Genomic DNA, 20,894 nt, shown 5'->3' on the forward strand with positions numbered 1-20,894 from the left:
GATCAAAGGAAGGTGTTTCCTGAAATGGATTCAAGTCTGTTGAATAGTGATGAAGGTTTGGACTTTCTAACAGATCCTTGGACGGAATCTGTAAGAAGTAAATTGCCTGTAAGTCCACATCAGAATTTAATGGATTTTCAGAAAATCAACATACATCCTTTGGGATGTTTTCATGAGGGACTTTAAACTGTCAAGCTTATGTAAAATTTATTAAGTTTTAATAATACTGGATTCCTTCCACCATTTAAACGACTAGATTATGTTAATGTGTCTCATATGGACAGGCAACGAGTTCTACCTCACAGGATCACTATTCAAAACCAGCCCAGCTCATCCCCTCCCCCCACTGCACCCCAAACCAGCCCAGCCTGTCTCTGCTTCCCTAACCTGTTCTTCCTCTCACCCATCCCTTCCTTCCACCTCAAGCCGCGCCTCCATTTCCTACCTACCACCTCATCCCGCCTCCTTGACCTGTCCATCTTCTCTGGATTGACCTATCCCCTCCCTACCTCCTCACCTATACTCTCCTCTCTACCTATCTTGTTTTCTCTCCATCTTCGGTCCGCCTCCCCCTCTCTCCCTATTTATTCCAGTTCCCTTTCCCCATCCCCCTCTCTGATGAAGGGTCTAGGCCCGAAACGTCAGCTTTTGTGCTCCTGAGATGCTGCTTGGCCTGCTGTGTTCATCCAGCTCCACACTTTGTTATCACTATTATTATGGAACAGGTGGAGGCAGTTTGGCCCATGGCTGTCCAAATGCATAATTCACTTTGTCATTCCTCTGCTTTCTGCCTGAAACTGTGCACATTCTTCCTTTTTCAGGTAATAATTCAGTGTCCTTTTGAATAACTTGATTGAACCTGCCTGCAGCATGCACTTTCTGATGTCTGGTTCTTGGAGAAGAGACTGTTGTTCAGAAGTCTGCCACCTTATACTTCCTGGGGAAACTGTTTTCTTTCAACTTTCTTGGAACAAATCAGTCGTTCTGCTGTAACACATGGAATAGAGGATTTGATCTTGACCAGATTTTTAAATAGCCAGATATCCGACACATGCCAATGCCCTGGAAGGATTAAAGAGAATTTTGATGAAAACAGCAATTAGTCTAGTTATATCAACAGAAGGTGAAATTGAAACTCTAATAATGAACAAATAAATGCCAGGAATTGCCAGAATAACAATAAAATAAATTGCTCAGAGTAAAGAGACAAGTTCTTTGGAAGGATACATGAAAAAGAAGATTCTGAGCAAGTGTATGAACATAACCTGAATCTGATCTAATACCAAGGAGTTTTAATGCTGTAGTAAATGTATTAGTCATAAATTTCTTTAATTATGTGGTCTTAGGTAGTGTACTTGCTTCAGATTTTTTTTACGTAGGTTCATGAATATATTGATTCACTTCAATTCTGCATGAGTCGTCTGCCAGACTGAATCTTTTGCATTGGAACTCGGGCCTGAAAAATCCTGTGAAGATAGGATCCCAATCAGAAGATTCAAGACAAACTCCATTGAATACAGTATCATTGTGTTAGATTATCTGAGACAGAACTCAATTCAGACAATTTGCTGTACAATAAAAGAGAAGTTAATAAAGAGTGACAATACTATGGGAAAGTGATAGTAAAACAGTACTTGTCAGACATGGTAATCTAATTGTTGAATTTCATTCTTCTTAATGAGTTGGAATTAATAATAAAATCTTGACAATTGCCAGTGTAAAGAAGTAGAATTATGGTACATTGCACCACATTTTTTTTTTGTAAAGCTTTGCTTGGGAAACAACACGAAGTGAATGAGAAGCTTAATAGAAGTAATGTGAATGATCTTAAAGCACAGGACAGCTGTCTCATCCGCAGGGTCAGTTACCTACAGTGTACTCATGGCTGACATATTACAGAATGGAGAGATGAAGTGATTCTGGAAGAACTACTGGTGAATTTAAATTTTACTTAGCCATCATCCTGAACAGTTAAGACATGAGGTCCATGGATAATAGAGGGGAAGAAATGTGTGGAAAGTAAGTAAATACAGTATAAGTAGTGACAGCAAGTTTGGAAGGAAAATGGGTGAGTCAGTTTGGTGGTAACATCACAGGCTACAAATACAGAAGCCTCAGATAATGCTTAAGAACACAACCTTAAGTCTGCCCATGACAGCAGGTGAAATTTTAATTTCAATTAATAAACCTGGATTTGGATGATAGTCTTAGTAATGTAATCAGCTGTGACTATGATATTAAAGCCTATCTGGTTTACTTATGACTTTTTTTCAGAAATTTCGTCTGCCACTCTTACTTGGTCTGGCCTATTTAGACCATAAGACATAGGAGTGGAAGTAAGGCCATTCAGCCCATCGCGTCCACTCCGCCATTTAAATCATGCCTGATGGGCATTTCAACTCCACTTCTCTGCACTCTCCCCACAGCCCTTGATTCCTTGTGAGATCAAGAATTTATCGATCCTTGCCTTGAAGGCATCTAACGTCCCTGCTTCCACTGCACTCTGTGGCAATGAATTCCACAAGCCCACCACTCTCTGGCTGAAGAAATGTCGTCTCATATCTGTTTTAAATGTACCCCCTCTAATTCTAACACTGTGCCCACGGGTCCTAGTCTCCCTGCCTAACAGAAACAACTTCCCAGTGTCCACCCTTTCTAAGCCATACATTATCTTTTACGTTTCTATTAGATCTCCCCTCAACCTTCTGAACTCTGATGAATGCAATCCCAGGATCCTTAGCCATTCATAATACGTTAAACCTACCATTCCAGGGATCATCCGTGTGAATCTCCGCTGGACACGCTCCAGGGCCAGTATGTCCTTCCGGAGGTGTGGGGCCCAAAATTGGACACAGTGTTCTAAATGGGGCCTAACTAAAGCTTTATGAAGTCTCAAGTGACTCAAGATCACAGTAATGTTGTTGACTCTTAACTGCTCTCTCAACTGGCCTTCCAAGACACTCAGTTCAAGGGCAGTTAGGGATGGGCAACAAATGTTGAGCCTTACCAGCAACACACTTATCCCAGGAAAGAATAAAGAAGAAAAGTAGCTCAAGTCTGAAAATGAACACAAAGAACATTAGAAATCTAAACTTCAAGCAGCCCTGCCATTCAAGAAAGTGGCTGATCTTCCCAGGCCTCAACTCTTCTTCTCATACTTCTCATAGCCCTCAGCTCTCCAATACTTCAAAAATCTAATAAACTCCTCTTTAAATACTTTACATGATCTACCCTGCACATTCTTTGCAGTAGAAATTTCCAGATATTTGCTACCGTTCACATGTCAGTTTTAAATGAGCACACTCATATTCTGTAATTGTCACTTAATTCAAGATTGCTCCACTATTGAAACATCTCAACACCTACCCTGTCAACCCAATTAAATCTTGGTATAATTCAAAAATATCACCCTATTTTTTCTAAATTCTAATGAACAAAGGCCTAACCTATTTAGCCATTCTTGACAAATCAACCCTTGCTTCCTGGGAATCAACCTAGTGAAGTGCCTCTAATGCTAGTGTATCCTTTCTTAAATACAGGGATCAAAACTGTATGCAATAGCCCAGGTGAAGCCTCACAAACACCCTGTAATATTTGTAACAAGACTCACCAATTTTTAAACTCCAATCCCCCAGCAATAAAGGCTAAAATTCCATTTGCCTTCCTAATTACATGCCGCCCCTGCATGCTGACCTTTTGCGTTTCATGCTCAAGAACACTTAAATTCTTCTGTGCTGCATTTTTTAAGTCTACTTCTTCTCAAAGTGCATGACCTCACCCCTTCCTACATTAAACTCCATCTGCCAAGTTTTTTGCTCACTCTCTCTGTATCTGTATCCGCTGGCACATTCCTTTATGCCTTCAACACAACATGCCCTTGTATCTGTTTTTATGTCATCAACAAATTTAGACACATTACACTGCTCCTGCCTCCAAGTCGTTTAGTTAAAATACTAAAAAGCTGAGACCCTCGGACTGATCCTTAAGACAATCCACCAACTTGAAAAGGCCGATTAATCTCTACTCTTTTCTGTGTTCGTCCGAGGTAATCCTTAATCCATGCTACTACAGTACTACCATTGTACCCTCAATCGGATACGATGAGCTCTTATCATGTGCAATAGCCTTTTATGAGGCACCTTATCAAGTGCTTTCTGAAAATTCAAATACATTTCAACTGCTAGTTCCCCTTTATCCTGTCTGCTTATTATATCTTCAAAGGACTCTTGCAAATTTGTAAAATGTGATTTGCCTTTCTGAATGACCTATTGCTTTCTCATAGAAACCCGTATTTACCATGGCTAATCTAGCCAGTTGGCATATTCCTAGACACTTCAGGGCAGTTTACCTTAGCCAATGCACCTAATCTGCATATTTTTGGACTGTAGGAGGAAACAGGAGCACCCGGAAGAAGCCCGTGCAGACACTGAGAATATGCAAACTCCACACAGCCAACCATCTAAGGCTGAAATTGAACCTGTCTCCCTCCTTTCTTGAACAGGGGTTTTTGCTGTTTTCTGATTAGTTGCTACCTTCCCAGAATCCATTCAGTTCTGCATTATCTCAGCCAATACCGTTACTGTTCCTGCACCCACTTCCTTTAAAGCCCTTGGATGTAGGCCATCATGCCCTGGTGATTTGTCTGCTATTAGTGCCATCAGTTTGTGAAATACTTTGTTCCTCATAATAGAGGCTGTTACAAAATGTTTCTATCTATTAGCACAAGAGGGCAGTCTCAACACAGGCCATGACTTAAATAGATCTGGCAATATAATAAAGCTCATAGTTCTGTCATGTTTTGATGGATGCCATTAATCTTGAGGTTAAAGTATAACAAGGAACAAAGCAAAGGGACTTGGTGTGTTGGAGAGAATTTGAACTTTATCTCTAAGGATCAAACAGCTTTGTTTTGTATGTAGTCTGGAGCTCGATTAGGTGGACAGCTGGTTTGCATTGCAAAGAGATGCCATCATTGTGGGTTCAATTCCTGTCCCAGCTGAGGTCTGCAGGAAAGTTCTGCCTTCCCAACCTTGACTCTGGTTTGAGTATGACAACCCTCAGCTTCAACCACCAACAGCCATTTCTCTGACTTTGACAGTTACATAGGCAGATCTGTACTGAAAAGTACTTGCATTTGGTATTTATACAATTAAAACAATTTTATTAATTAGTGACTTGTAGAAAAAGTGAATGATACATATATTGGAGGAAACTCTCTTCCAGTGGTAGAAAAGTAATTTTTAAAATCTTTCAGGACCTTATGACCTTTAATCTTTTGATGATAATCTTTTGTTGTCATAAAGTCAAATTTCTGTAGTCGTACTTTTCAAGTAGAAGCATTTCTACAAGTACATTGAGAACAAAAGAGCAACTAGAGAGAGAATAGGGCCCCTTAAAGATGAACGAGGTCGTCCATGAGATGGGAGAGATACTAAATGAACGTTTTGCATCATTTTTTTACTGTAGAGAAAGAACTAGATGGCTAGTGAACACGGGGAAATAAATGTTGATGTTTTGAAAACAGTTCACATTACAGAAGAGGAAGTACTGGAGGTCTTAGAAAACATAAAAGTGGATAAATCTCTAGGACATGAAAAAGTGTATCCCAGGACATTGTGGAAGTGGGAGAAAAAATTGCAGGGCCTCTAGCAGAAATTTTTGCATCATCTATAACCATGGGTGAGGTGCCTGATGACTAGAAGGTGGCTAATGTGCTTTATTTAAGAAAGGCTTTAAGGAGAAGCCTGAGAACTATAGACCCGTGAACTTAACATAGGTAATGGGTAAGTTGTTGGAGGTGATTCCAAAAGTCAGGATTGATACGCATTTGAAGAGGCAAGGACCGCTTAGGGATAGTCAGCATGTTTTTGTGTGCGGGAAATCGTGTCTCACAAAGTTGATTGTAGAAGTAGCCAAAAAGATTGTGGGCAGAGTAGTAGGTGTGTTTACCGTGGACTTTAGAAAGCCCTTAATGAGGTTCCACAGGGCAAACTAATGAGTAAAGTTAGGTAACATGGGATTCAGGGTAAGTTTGCTATTTGGATAAAAAATTGGCTTGACAGTAGGAGACAGAAGGTGGTGGTGGAGGGTTGTTTTTTGGCCTGGAGGCATGTGACCAGTGGGTGTGCCATCAGCATCAGTACAGGGTCCATTTTTATTTGTCATTAATAAAAATGATTTGGATGAGAATATAGGAGCATCGTTAGTGCATTTGCTGATGACACCAAAATTGGTGGTGTAGTGGACAGTGAAGAAGTTTATCTAAGATTACAAAGAGACCTAGATCATTTGGCCAATGGGTTGAAGAGTGGCAGATGGAGTTTAATTTGGATAAATGTGAGGCATTGCATTTTGGTAAAACAGAAAAGGGCAGGACTTAAACAATTAATGGTAGGGCCTTCAGTAGAACAGAGAGATGTAGGAGTTCAGGTACATAATTCTTTGAAATTTGCATCAGAATTAGACAGGGTGGTTAAGAAGACATTTAGCATGTTTGCCTTCATTGCTGAGGCTTTTGAGTATAAGAACCAAGAGAACTGCGGATGCTGTAAATCAGGAACAAAAACAAAGTTGCTGGAAAAATTCAGCAGGTCTGGCAAGCGTCACCAGACCCGAAATGTTAACTCTGTTTCTTCCCTCACAGATGCTGCCAGACCTGCTGAGTTTTTCCAACAACATTGTTTTTGTTTTAAGTATAGAAATTAGAATGTCATGTTGCAGTTGTACAGGACATTGGTGATGCCATTTTTGGAGTATTGTATGCAGTTCTGGTTGCCCTGCCATAGGGAGGATATTATTAGATTGGAGAGGGTTCAGATGAGATTTACCAGGATGTTGCTAGGAATGGAATATTTGAGTTGTAAAGATAGACTGGGACTTTTTTTTTAGCTGGTGTGTAAAAGGTTGAGGGGTGACCTCTTAGACATTTATAAAATAATGAGGGGCATAGAAATGGTGAATAACAAGGGTTTTTTCCCTAGGGTGGGAAAATTCACAACTAGGAGGCATATTTTTAAGGTAAAGAGGAGAAAGTTTTTAAAAGGACATGAGGGGCAACTTTCTTACGTTGAGAAAGTGTAGTTAGTGTTTGGAATGAACTTTCAGAGGAAATGGGACCAGGTACAATTCCAACAATTAAAGGACGTTTGCATAAGTACATGAATAGGAAAGTGTTAAAGATATGTGGGACAAATGCAGGCAAGTGGGACTAATTTGGTTTGGGAGTGTCGTTGGCATGACTAGTTGGACCGAACAGTCTGTTTCCATGCTGTATGACAATGAAAGTGGCACCAAATGTAGAAGTCAATCTATCTGAACGCTCAACAAATGCATCTATGACCTGAATTATACTTCTATGTTTAGTCTTTTTCGGTGAGGTCTAATTCACTAAAAATTGATTGTGTTTGATACAAAGTAATCCTACGAAGTTTCATAGGTACTATTAAATTAAAAATTTCAGGCATCTTCATGGTCCATATTGATGACCCTGCAGAATTTCATTAATGTCTCATTATAAAGACACAAATATAAAATTGGTAGACTTTTAGGACCCTTCAGTATTTAGATATTAAGCTAAGTAAATCAACAACCTGATATGGGGAGTGTTATTCTAATCCTGGTTGATTATACTAGGTCAACACAAAAATATGATGTTGCATCAGAATGACTAGTTGCGAAGCTTGGTTGGATAGATGAACTAGTGCACTTGGGCTAAGCCTGATGCAAGCTATGGTTAAAAATAAACAAAAGACTGGAAATGCACAGCAAGCTTCTGTAAATAGAAGAGATAATGGGAACTGCAGATGCTGGAGAATCCGAGATAACAAAGTGCAGAGCTGGATGAACACAGCTTCATCAGAAGGGTCTGAGCCTGCAACATCAGCTTTTGTGGTCCTAAGATGCTGCTTGGCCTGCTGTGTTCACCCAGCTCCACACTTTGTTATCAGAGATAGTGGGAACTGCAGATGTTGGAGAATCCAAGATAACAAAGTGTGAAGCTGGATGAACACAGCAGGCCAAGCAGCATCTCAGTGTGCTCCTGAGATGCTGCTTGCCCTGCTGTGTTCATCCAGCTTCACACTTTGTTATCCACACTTTATCATCTCTGTAAAGAGAAACAGAGTAGACATGTCAGGTTAGCAAAATGAGTTTTGAAGATTTTGAATTAATCATTTAAGTGAAGCATTCCAAAGCAGTGAAGTTTTAAAGGCAAATAAAGCATTATGAAAATCAAACCTAGAAAGGTAACCATTTAAGTTCCATTTTAAAGTGACCCAAATAACATGAAACAAGTTATTATTAGTAATGCTTCAGATGTTACAAGAACAGAAATTACTGGAAAAGCACAGTAGGCCTGGCATCATTTGTGGAGAGAAGCCAGAGGTAATGTTTTAGGACCGGTAACCCTTCCCAGGTCTTCCAACAATTTCTGTTTTTATTACTGGTTTACAGCATCCGCAATTCTTTCTGTTTTCGCTTTAGATGTTAAACTTCCTAATGGGTATTCTTATGTAGCTGATTTCATAGTACCTTTTATTGGTGAAAATATGAAATATTGTCGTATTAACCTAGGAAGGTAAGAAAATAAAAAATAGTTACTAAAAGATAAGACCTCATAAGATCCAGCCAGGGAAATGCTCCAGCTGCTGAAACAATTTTTGTAGAGTCAATAGAGATAATATTCTTCAAAATATTTGCCAAGTAGATCTTGGGAATACTAATGATAATATATTCAACGAATGTTTTATAGATAATCACTTATTGTGTAATAATTCACACTTTTTTCAGAAAATGTGTAAGAAAAGGTTTTGAATTGATCATGTCAATTTTGAACTACTGCCTGAGGAAAAGGAAATCTCTAAAATTAAATTGGTTCGTTCAAACCATCAGCGGCTGGATTGTTTTAGTGAAAGAATTGCTTGGATAAAGAAATGTACAATGGAAGATGGTGGTGTATAAAATCTGGAATATTAAACCAGATTTGCTAATGTTGAGCATGGCAAGGATCATAGGCTAGCTATTATAAAAATGCATATTGGCTGTCAATGTCATTTTTATAGACATCTTTCATCTTTCCCTGATCTGGCCTGTACGTGACTCTAGACCCAGAGCATTGTGGTTGACTCATAATTGTCCTTCCTTCATTCAAGGGAAACTAGAGATGAGCTACAATGCCCATATCGCAATAATTTTTTTTAAAGTTAGGAGTCCCGGGATGGGGGGGTCATCTTGCAACGTAATGCTTTATACAGAAAATTTGTGTTGAGTTTTAAATTAATATTGTCTGTAGAAGAATCTCTAAGGTTTTGGAGTAGATTTGTAGCTCGGGTTGTGGGTGTTGAGGTTGCTTGCCTCGCCGAGCTCGTTTGTTGTTCCGCAGATGTTTCATTACCATGCTTGGAAGCATCCTCAGTGCAGCCTCTGATGAAATGTCACTGTGTTTTCCCACCTCGCTTTTAAACTCTGGGATTCGTTGCGATGGATTGCCTCACTTCTGGGTTTCCTCCGTAGTGGAATGTATATGGGATCGAGTTCAATGTGTTTATTAATAGCCTGCTTCATGGATTGCCATGCTTCCAGGAATTCTCGTGCTTGTCTCTGCCTAGCCTGTCCCAGGATCTTGGTGTTATCCCAGTCAAAGTCATGGCTGTCCTCATCCATGTGGATTGAGATGAGTGTGTATTGGTCATGTCTTTTTGTAGTCAGTTGGTGTTCATGTACTCTTGTTGTTAGTTTCCTTCCTGTTTGTAGTGTTTCTCACAGTCTCTGCAGGGGATCTTGTAGATGACATTGGTCCTCTCCATGGCGGGAGTGGGTCTTTAGTTCGGATGAGCACTTGTCGTAGGGTTGATGTGGGCTTGTGTGCCACTGTGATGCCCAGCGGTCATAGAAGTCTTGTGGTGAGTTCTGTTGTGTTCCTGATGCAGGGTAGTGTGATGAGTGTGTCGAGGAGTGTAGAATCTTTCTGATGCTGATCTTGTAGGCATCTCCTGACCCATTTCTTCGGTTGGATTTGTGGAAGGGAAGTCCTTTCCAGTCTTTGCATCACTGCTTCTGCTATGAGTCCAGAGATAGGTGATCCCATTGGTGTCTCGTTGATTTGCTTGTATGTTTGGCCGTTGAAGGTGAAGTGGGTGGCCAGGCATAGGTCCAGTAGTTTCAGCATGTTGTCCCTGGACTGGGGTATTGTTCTTGTTCAAGTAGTGTTGTCATTGTTTTCCTTGCTAGTGGTATGTCTATTGACATGAATAGGGGAGTGACATCAAACAATGTCATGGTCTCCTTGTCCTCTATCTTTATGTCTTTGATGGAGTTGAGGAATTCTTGGGCTGAGTGGATGGAGTGGGGTGATTTGTTGACTAGGTGCTTTAGTCTTCTTTGTAGTTCTCTGGCTAATCTGTGTGATGGAGTGCCTGGTAGGGAGACAATGGGTCTGAGGGGGACTTCTGGTTAGGGAGGCCGTAGAAATGGGGTGTGTTGTTTCCTTTGGGTTTCATTCTTAAGAAGATCTGACCTGTTTGTTTAAGCCTTTGTAGCATGTACAGGATTTTATTGCCTAGTTGTGGTGTCAGGTCAGTCTGTACTAGCCGGTATGTGTTCTCGTCAACAAGCAGTGCTTGTGCTTTGGAGATGTAGTCCTTTTTATTCATTATCACTGTCATGCGCCCTTTTGTCTGCAGGTAGTATAGTGATATTCTTGTCCTTCTCTAATCTGTTCAGGGCTTGTCTTTCCTGTGTGTTGAGAGTGTTGAGTTCCCTCTTTCTGGTTAGTGTCAGGACTGCCGTTTATCTTATGTTTATTGTGTTTCTTCGTTGATATTGTTGGTCTTGACTGTGGCTTCCACTGTAGCTAGCCATTCCGTTTTGTTGGCATCCCTGTAATTGTAGTTCAGTCCCCGGGTGAGAACGGCTTTTTCCGCATCTGTCAGTTTCCTGTCGAAGAGGTTCCTTATCCATGTGTCAGTTCTGTTGTTGTCGCTTTTGTGGGTAAGTGTGATTAGCTTGTCTTGCAGGGTTAGCTTTTCTTGGTTCTTGTGGTCTGTTGGCTAATGTTAATGGCTCGTTCCATGTCGTTTGTCCAGTCTTGATTGGTAGCTTCCTGGAGTAATGTTTTTTGGCACGTAATTCCTCTGTTGTATTTGTGGACTTGCTGTGTGCATCGTTTATCATTACCCTTACTGTCTTGCGGCTGTTTTGTTCTGCTAACAGAAGAATCTGTTAATTGTATTCAAGTGAAGGACGCTAATTGGTGATTCACCTTTTTCGGAGCAAGTCGAAAGTGTGGTTGTTGGTTGGATGTGGTAGGATGCCATGTGTATTTCTGAAAATAAAAGCTTCCAAGAGTACAATGACTAGATTCCAGTGTTCCTTCCTTCAACATCTGGCTGTGTGAATTTTAATGTTAGAGATTTAATAGGAATATACCACTTTTGAGGTACTCAGCCCACTGAATCCATGTCTGCTCTGTTTGGATTGCGATGCAGACTCCTTTCCAGGCAGTATTCTCCTAGTCCTATAACGTCCTTTTCCTTGAGTGCACATCCAATTTCCTTTTCAAATAACTTATTACCTTCGCCTCCTAACCCTCATAGATATCAGGTTCTAGATCGTTACTATTATCCACTTAACAAGGTTCTTTCACACTCCCCCAATGATGAGAGGAACTTTTTAAAATTGTCAGGAAGATGTCGAGTTAGCTGGTGGTCATTACAGCTGTTTAACAATTAAATGGGCATCTTGCTGCTCAGTAAATGCAGGTTTATGGCATATTGAAAAGACTGGCTTAGTAAGGCACTAAATCGTGTTTAGACTGTCTAAAAAGAAAGTTAGCATGTTACTAAAATGTTTGAAAACACTTTTGAAGCAACTAACGATAGATCCCCCACATGCATATGAATTCTCTTAATTCATTAACATTTCATGATCTCTTTCCCTCTCAGAACCCTGAGTTCAAACTATGACTACAGGGGCTCAGCCATCACCCACTAAGCCATACAACAGGATTGATCTTGATTCTGTGCAAACATCAGTTATTTCAGAAGCTGAGCTCACCAAGCCAAAAATTTGTGCGGCTAATTTACAACTGTCACAGACAAAGTGTGTGCAGATATTTTCAATAGGTAAGTGAATTCTTGATTTATGGTACTCTGGAGACCTGCTGGTAGAAATGATTCATATCACTTGATCTCTCACTGACAAAGTAGCAATACAAAACCAATCCATCCAATTTTTATGACAACATAGGCCATAAGATTTAGGAGCAGAATTAGGCCATTCAGCTCACCAGGTTTGTTCTGCCATTCGATCACCATTCAACTCTATTTTCCTGCCTTCTCCCCATAAACTTTGATTCCCTTACAAATCAAAAACCTATCTATCTCTGCCTTAAATACACTTAATGGCTTGAGCCATTGACTTTATTTAGACTTTATTTGACTTCCTAGCTGAAAACATGATAAGTGCTATAAACCTAATATATCCCCCATTGTAATTTAAGGACTCCCTCTGAGGGTGGCCATACCTTACTCATTGCACCGGATTCATTTTTGGAGATATGTGGCTAGACGTAGTGTAGTGGATAATGCCTTGATGTATTTTTCTTAATTTGTTAGTTGATCAACTAATTATTATTTTGATTTTACATGGGTGTTCATTGAAGCTTAGTGAGCACCAGTAAGAACTTTCTTGTTTTTGATTTGTTCATGGGTTGAGTGTTCGCTGGCTAGGCCAGCATTTCTTGCCCATCTCAAAGGTGTGTGGACACTCTCAGTGCTGTTAGGAAGGGAATTCCAAGATTTTGACTCAGTGACAATGAAGCAACATTGATAACATTCCATGTCAGGATGATATGTAGCATGGATGGAAATGTGCAAGTGGGTGTGTTCCAATGAATTTGCTGCCCTTATCCTGTGTAGCAGAGGTTATGGGTTTGAAAGGCACTGTCAAAGGAGGCTTGATGAGAATCTTGTTAATGGTGCACACTCCTGCCACCAAGCATTGATGATGTAGGGACAAATAATAGACCATAAGACATAGGAGTGGAAGTAAGGCCATTCGGCCCATCAAGTCCACTCCGCCATTTAAATCATGGCTGATGGGCATTTCAACACCACTTCTCTGCACTCTCCCCGAGCCCTTGATTCCTTTTGAGATCAAGAATTTGTCGATCTCTGACTTGAAGGCATCCAACGTCCCGGCCTCCACTGCACTCTGCGGCGATGAATTCCACAAGCCCACCACTCTCCGGCTGAAGAAATGTCGTCTCATTTCAGTTTTAAATTTACCCCCTCTAATTTTAAGGCTGTGCCCACGGGTCCTAGTCTCCCCGCCTAACGGAAACAACTTCCTAGCGTCCACCCCTTCGAAACCATACATTATCTTGTAAGTTTCTATTAGATCTCCCCTCAACCTTCTAAATTCTAATGAGTACAATCCCAGGATCCTTAGCCGTTCATCATACGTTAAACCTACCATTCCAGAGATCATCCGTGTGAATCTCCACTGGACACGCTCCAGGGCTAGTATGTCCTTCCTGAGGTGTGGGGCCCAGAATTGGACACAGTATTCAAAATGGGGCCTAACTAGAGCTTTATAAAGCCTCAGAAGCACATCGCTGCTTTTATATTCCAACCCTCTTGAGATAAACAGCAACATTACATTCACTTTCTTAATTACGGACTCTACCTGCAAGTTAACCTTTAGAGAATCCTGGACCAACACTCGCAGATACCTTTGTACTTCTGCTTTGCGAATTTTCTCACCATTTAGAAAATAATCCATGCCTGTATTCTTTTTTCCAAAGTGCAAAACCTTGCATTTACTCACATTGAATTTCATCAGCCATTTCTTGGACCACTCTCCTAAACTGTCTAAATCTTTCTGCAGCTTCCCCACCTCTTCAGTACTACCTGCCTGTCCACCTATCTTTGTATCATCAGCAAATTTCGCCAGCATGCCCCCAGTCTCCAGGTGGTCGATGGGTTATCAATTGAATGGGATTTGATGTACTTGATTATGTCAAGCTTCTTGAATGTGGTTGAAGCTACATTTAGCAGGCAAATGAGAGTATTCCATCAGTTCCTCACTTGTGACTCATATGTGGTGAACAAGCCTTACAGAGCTGAGATAACAAAGTGTGGAGCTGGATGAACACAGCAGGCCAAGCAGCATCTCAGGAGCACAAAAGCTGATGTTTCGGGCCTAGACCCTTCATCAGAGAGGGGGATGGGGAGAGGGAACTGGAATAAATAGGGAGGGGGAGGTGGACCGAAGATGGAGAGAAAACAAGATAGGTAGAGAGGAGAGTATAGGTGAGGAGGTAGGGAGGGGATAGGTCAGTCCAGGGAAGATGGACAGGTCAAGGGATGAGGTGGTAGGTAGGAAATGGAGGTGCGGCTTGAGGTGGGAGGAAGGGATGGGTAAGAGGAAGAACAGGTTAGGGAAGCAGAGACAGGCTGGGGTGGTTTTGGGATGCAGTGGGGGGAGGGGAAGAACTGGACTGGTTTTGTGATACAGTGGGGGGGAGGAGAAGAACTGGGCTGGTTTTGGGATGCAGTGGGGGAAGGGGAGATTTTGAAGCTTGTGAAGTCCACATTGATACCATTGGGCTGCAGGGTTCCCAAGCGGAATATGAGTTGCTGTTCCTGCAACCTTCAGGTGTCATCATTGTGGCACTGCAGGAGGCCCATGATGGACATGTCGTCTGAGGAATGGGAGGGGGAGTTAAAACGGTTCGCGACTGGGAGGTGCATTTGTTTGTTGCAAACCAAGCGGAGGTGTTCTGCAAAGCGGTCTCCAAGCCTCCGCTTGGTTTCCCCAATGTAGAGGACCCCACACCGGGTGCAGTGGATACAATATACCACAGTGGCAGATGTGCAGGTGTACATCTGCTTGATGTGGAAGGTCATCTTAGGGCCTGGGATGGGGGTGAGGGAGGAAGTGTGGGGGCAAGTGTAGCACTTCCTGTGGTTGCAGGGGAAGGTGCCGGGTGTGGTGGGGTTGGAGGGGAGTGTGGTGCCGTCAAGGGAGTCGCGGGGAGAGTGGTTTCTCCGGAAGGCAGACAAGGGTGGGGATGGAAAAATAGCTTGGGTGTTGGGGTCGGATTGTAGATGGCGGAAGTGTTGGAGGATGATATGTTGTATCCGGAGGTTGGTGGGGTGGTATGTGAGAACGAGGGGGATCCTCTGGGGGCTGTTGTGGCAGGGGCGGGGTGTGAGGGATGTGTTGCGGGAAATGCGGGAGACGCGGTCAAGGGCGTTCTCGACCTCTGCGGGGGGAAAGTTATGGTCCTTGAAGAACGTGGACATCTGGGATGTGTGAGAGTGAAATGCCTCATCCTGGGAGCAGATGCAGCGAAGGCGGAGGAATTGGGAATAGGGGATGGAATTTTTGCAAGAGGGTGGGTGGGAGAAGGTGTATTCTAGGTAGCTGTGGGAGTCAGTGGGCTTGAAATGGACATCAGTTTCTAGCTGGTTACCTGAGATGGAGACTGAGAGGTCCAGGAAGGTGAGGGATGTGTTGGAGATGGCCCAGGTGAACTTGAGGTTGGGGTGGAAGGTGTTGGTGAAGTGGATGAACTGTTCGAGCTCCTCTGGGGAGCAAGAGGCGGCGCCGAGACGGTCATCAATGTAACGGAGGAAGAGGTGTAACCTACAAAGAGGCAGGCATAGCTTGGGCCCATGCGGGTACCCATGGCCACCCCCTTTGTCTGTAGGAAGTGGGAGGAATCGAAAGAGAAGTTGTTGAGGGTGAGGACGAGTTTGGTTAGGCAGATAAGGGTGTGGGTGGCGGGGGATTGGTCGGGCCTGCGGGACAGGAAGAAGCAGAGGGCCTTGAGGCCATCTGCATGAGGAATACAGGTGTTTAGGGACTGGACGTCCATGGTGAAAATGAGGTGTTGGGGGCCAGGGAATTGGAAGTCCTGTAGGAGGTGGAGGGCGTGGGTGGTGTAGCTGAGTTGAGTTACTTCCACAGAACTCCTAATCGCTGATCTGTTTGTAGCCACAGTCCAATTTAGCTTCTGGTCAGTGATAACCCCAAAATGTGATTAATGGGAGATTCAGTGATGGTAATGCCAATGAATGTCAAAGGGGATATTGTCATTCCTTGTCATTTGTATGACAAAAATGTTATTTTCTACTTGTGAGCCGAAGCTTGGATGTTGCCCAGGTGAAGCTGCATATGGACATTAACTGGTTGGTATCTGAGGAATTGCAACTTCAGACCTCATGGTGGTGGGAAGATCGTTAAAACAGCTGAAGATGGTTGGACCTAGGACAGTACTGTGAAGAACTCCTGTAAGGCTATTCTTGAACTGAGGTGATTGACCTCCCTCCCATGAGCCAAAGCCATCTTCCTGTGTGCTAGGTATGACCAGCATTTCCTCGAATTTTCTTAACAGTTGCTCAGGCCTCCAAGGACCATGTATGGCAATGACTTCCAGAACCAGATGTCAATGCCACAGTTGGCATGCTGACATTGATTGGTGTGCATGGAATATTGGAGTGGCTTTTGCTCCAGAACATTGCCATAGGAGTTCCCTAGGGTAGTATGCTGGGATCAGTCAACAGCAGCTGCCTCATCACTGGCCTTCCTGTGATAAGGTCAGACATGGGGATGTTCAATGATACATTACACCATGTTGGAAATGTTCAGAACTCCGCAGGGACTAAAACAGGCCAGGCCCAAAAGCAGCAAGATCTGGACAACATCCAGGCTTGAACTAATGTGTGATGTGAATGTTGCTGCTGCCAAAATGCCAGGGAATGACCACATCCAACAAAGAATCTAGACCTTACAAGAGTAACATTGCTGAATCCCCCACTATCGACATCCTGGGCATTACCATTAACCAGAAACTGAACTGGACAAGCCATATCTAATTAATGTGGCTGCAAAAACATGAGAGAAGCCTGGAAATCTGCAGTCACTGACTTGCCTCCTCAGTCCCCACATTTATCCATCATTGACACGGTACAACTCAGAACTATGATGGACTACTTTTCACCTGCCTGGATGAATATAGCTCCAACAGCACTCAAGAAGCACAACATCATCTAAGACACTTGGTCAACTGCTTGACTGGCATTCCATTCACCATGTTTCACGCCCACTTCCTCCATCACTGGTTAATAGCCCACATATCACAAAAAATGCTGCAGCTGCAACTTTCCAAACCTCTGACCTCTAATATCTAAAAGAACAACAAGTGTATGGAAATACTATTGCCTGCTAATTCCAATTCAAATCACACATTGCCCAAATTTGGAACTGTATTGTTATTCCTTCACTGGTGCTGGGCCAAAATCCTGGGACTTTCTTGCATAACAGCACTAAGGGTGTACATGCTCTGCATTGTGTCACAAGGATCAGTGCTGGGTCCACTTGTTTTTGTCATTTATATAACTGATTTGGATGTGAACTTAGGAGATGTGGTTAGTAAGTCTGCAGATGACACCAAAATTGGAGATATAGTGGACAGCAAAGAAGGTTACCTCAGAGTACAATGGGACCTTGATCAAATGGGCCAACGGGTTGAGGAGTCACAGTTGGAGTTTAATTTAGATAAATGTGAGGCACTACATTTTGGAAAGCCAAATCTCATACACTTAATGTAAAGTCTGGGGAGTTTGCTGAACAGAGACCTTGGAGTGCCGGTTCATTGTTCCTTGAATGTGGAGTCATAGGTAGATAGAATAGTGAAGAAGGCATTTGGTATGCTTGCCTTCATTGGTCAGAGCTTGAGTTTGGCAGTTAGGAGGTTATGTTGCAGCTGTATGGGTCATTGTTTCGGCCACTTTTGGAGTATTGTGTGTAATTCTGGTCTCCCTGCTATAGGAAGAATGTCGTGAAACTACAAAGGATTCAGAAAGGATTTGAGGATGTTGCTAGGATTGAAGTGTTTGAGATATAGGGAGAGGCTGAATAGGCAAGGGCTATTTTCTCTGGGGCTTCGGAGGCTGAGGGTGGGTGACCTCTCTAGAAGTTTCTCAAATCATGAGAGGCATGGATAGGGTAAATGGGCAATGTCTTCTCCCTGGAATGGGGGAGTCCAAAACTAGAGGGCATAGGTTTAAGGAAAGATATAAAAGGGGCAACTTTTTTCATGAAGAAAAGTAGTGCATGTATGGAATGAGCTGCGTGAAGTGGTGGAGGCTGGTACAATTACACCATTTAAAAAGCATCTGGAATGGTATGTAAATAGGAAGGGTTTAGAGGACTGTTGGCCAAATGGGATTAGATTCATTTAGGATATCTGATCGGCATGGACGAGTTGGACTGAAGGATCTGTTTCTGTGCTGTATTTCTGTATGACTAGGATAACAGCAATTCAAGAAGGTAGTTCACCACCAATGTCATCTTGTGCAACTAGAGGTGCGCAATAAGTGCACATACTATGAATGAATGAAAAAACCTCTTCCTCATAAGGGTGAACTCTCTAATTCTGAAACTGTACATCTGGTTCTAGATTTAATCACCAAGGGGCCATCCTCTCAGCAACTACTCTGTCAAATCCCATCAATACCTTTTATGCTTCAATAAAATCACTTCTCAACTGCTAAATTCCAATGTATATAGGCTAAATATGCGTGATAAAATAATAAAATTGCTTCGACCCAGGAATCTACCTAATGAACGTCCTCTGATCTACTTCCAATATGAGGATATCTCTCGGTTGAGGCAACTGAAACAGTATGCAGTACTCTTGGTGACATCTCTCCATGCCCTGCACAATATCATGCCTCGCTGGGACAGAACGCAAGCCCTGCTATTCTTGGAGTCATCAAAGAAGTTAAAAATAGTATCATCAATTACAAAGTCCCCAATTTACCTGTTGGATAGGCAAACAGAAAACAAACTAGATTTCTGTCCTTAAGGAGAACTAATATTTATTACAAATAAATAGATTTTAACCACAGATAAACAGCTATGAAGTATCAACATATCACTCTACTAGTTAAAACTTTAATTCTCTTCTAAAAAGCCCCTACATTCTTGTACATTCAGAATCAAACAAAGAAAAAGAGTGTTAGGGGTAGAAGGAAAAACACCTGGGGAAACAGTTTTATGGCTCAGGTCCGCAGGATTCACTGAGATGATGTCTTTTTAAACCAGGATTTTCTTTTCTTCAATCTCTTCACCAAGTCCTTTTTACTTGTATGCAGTAGGCACAGGTGATTGATATGCTAACTGCAACGTTTCAAGCCATAGTTTGCAGAAACTAGTGAGGGAAAGTTGCCCTTGCAGCAATATGAACACCAGCAAGCTTTTCAGTTTCCCAGGAGCTAATCAGATAATTGTTGTTAGACTGGATGGCCTTTGGCATCCACAATTGGTCACAATCCACAAACTACTGCTTGAACAAATTACAATATAAACATGACTTACAATGATCTTGGTTTTTACCTTGGTTTTTAAATATGCAGCAATTCCTTCTATAATCCTAAAATGATAAAATACAGAAAAATAGAAGTAAGGTTTTTATATGCTGCAACTCTTAAAATATGCAATGTCATTCTGAACTGCATTTCATCACAAGATATGTGACAAACAAGAAAACATAAAACTTACATCTTTTCATTTACTCTGGTCCCCTTAAACAACAGTATTAAGCCTTTAATCATTTTACATTCTGACCATAACATCTGCAAGTACATTCACATTTAGGTAATGTGAGCAATCTTTACGTTGAATGTTTAAAATGAAACACTCCATCAGAATCGTGTAATGATTTTACGGCTTCAGGGGGTGTACTTTATCCTTTTATTGAAGAGAGGTTTTAAGATAGACGTGCCGAGCTATCTGCAGTCGGTTTTGATATAACACATCTCTTCAACGCTAATTGGTTTTAACGCGATTGATGAATTATCAAATGCTATTTTTAGAATGCGAACTTTCCCTATCTGTATTGGCTATACTGTGATTCTGTCCCCATCACTTTAAATGGCGCAGTTATTGCGCGATATTCTGACAACATGAGATTGCACGAGAACTGAGCTATCGCATTATATTAGAAGCGATTGTATTTGAATCCGATAAGATAAAAGGCTTATGAGGCCTTGGGTGTTTTCTTTAAAGTTGAAACAAAGACGCTGCATGAGTGGGTGAGGTCAAGCTCACTCAGAGCCAGAATTTTAAGTTTTAGCTTTTTGGTAGCAGTTGTTGGGCTCTTGAAGCTGGATGTGGAAGTGTTCTACCTCTCTCTGTTGCAGCTAAAAGCTGGGTGTCTTCTTCTGGCTGCTAGAATTGCATCTGAGATAATCTATTTTACTGAATTTGCCTTTGCCATGTGTGTTTAGATCAGATTAGATTAGATTCCCTACAGTGTGGAAACAGGCCTTTTGGCCCAACAAGTCCACACTGCCCCTTGAAGCATCCCACCCAGACCCATCCCCCTATAACCCACACGCCCCTGAACACTGCGGACAATTTAGCATGGCCAGTCCACCTAACCTGCACATCTTTGGACTCTGGGAGGAAACCGGAGCACCCAGAGGAAACCCACGCAGACTCGAGGAGAATGTGCAAACTCCACACAGACAGTCGCCCGAGGTGGGAATCGAACCTGGGTCCCTGGCACTGTGAGGCTGCAGTGCTAACCACTGAGCCACCGCGCTGCCCTGTGTTTATGACATGTTACTATATTGGAACAGTTACTGTTTAGTAGTTAAATAATCCATTGTTTTGTTAAGTTTTCCAAAAGAATTGCTATCCAGTTTCTTTTTTTGTTGTTATATTTTAACTATTGTGTATGAATAAAGTGTGTTTTGTTTCAAGACTAGTAGTTTGACCAACTGAATTACATCCAGAATGCAACTAGAAAAATATTAGGTCTAGGCTATCTTCTTAATCTATTTTGGTTGGTGGGGGGGAAGGGGGGGCATTGTTGGGGGCTG

At 42.1% G+C, this 20,894-nt stretch overlaps 1 protein-coding gene across 4 annotated transcripts in view; it reads left to right on the forward strand.

The window, feature by feature from the left end:
- LOC125462501 (activating transcription factor 7-interacting protein 1-like) overlaps positions 1 to 12,047 on the forward strand; it is a 90,164-nt gene extending 78,117 nt beyond the window's left edge. For 3 of the 4 annotated variants that reach the window (XM_048552603.1, XM_048552604.1, XM_048552605.1), the window contains one exon: positions 822 to 1,606. In XM_048552603.1, the coding sequence (XP_048408560.1) occupies positions 822 to 844 (23 nt within the window). In that variant the 3' untranslated portion in view covers positions 845 to 1,606. Of the gene's footprint in view, positions 1 to 821; positions 1,607 to 11,939 lie in introns of those variants that run through there. The other variant, XM_048552606.1, reaches the window with a different exon arrangement.
- Positions 12,048 to 20,894: the final 8,847 nt, after the last annotated feature.

This window comes from Stegostoma tigrinum, chromosome 23 (assembly GCF_030684315.1).
Source record: "Stegostoma tigrinum isolate sSteTig4 chromosome 23, sSteTig4.hap1, whole genome shotgun sequence".
NCBI lineage: Eukaryota > Metazoa > Chordata > Chondrichthyes > Orectolobiformes > Stegostomatidae > Stegostoma > Stegostoma tigrinum.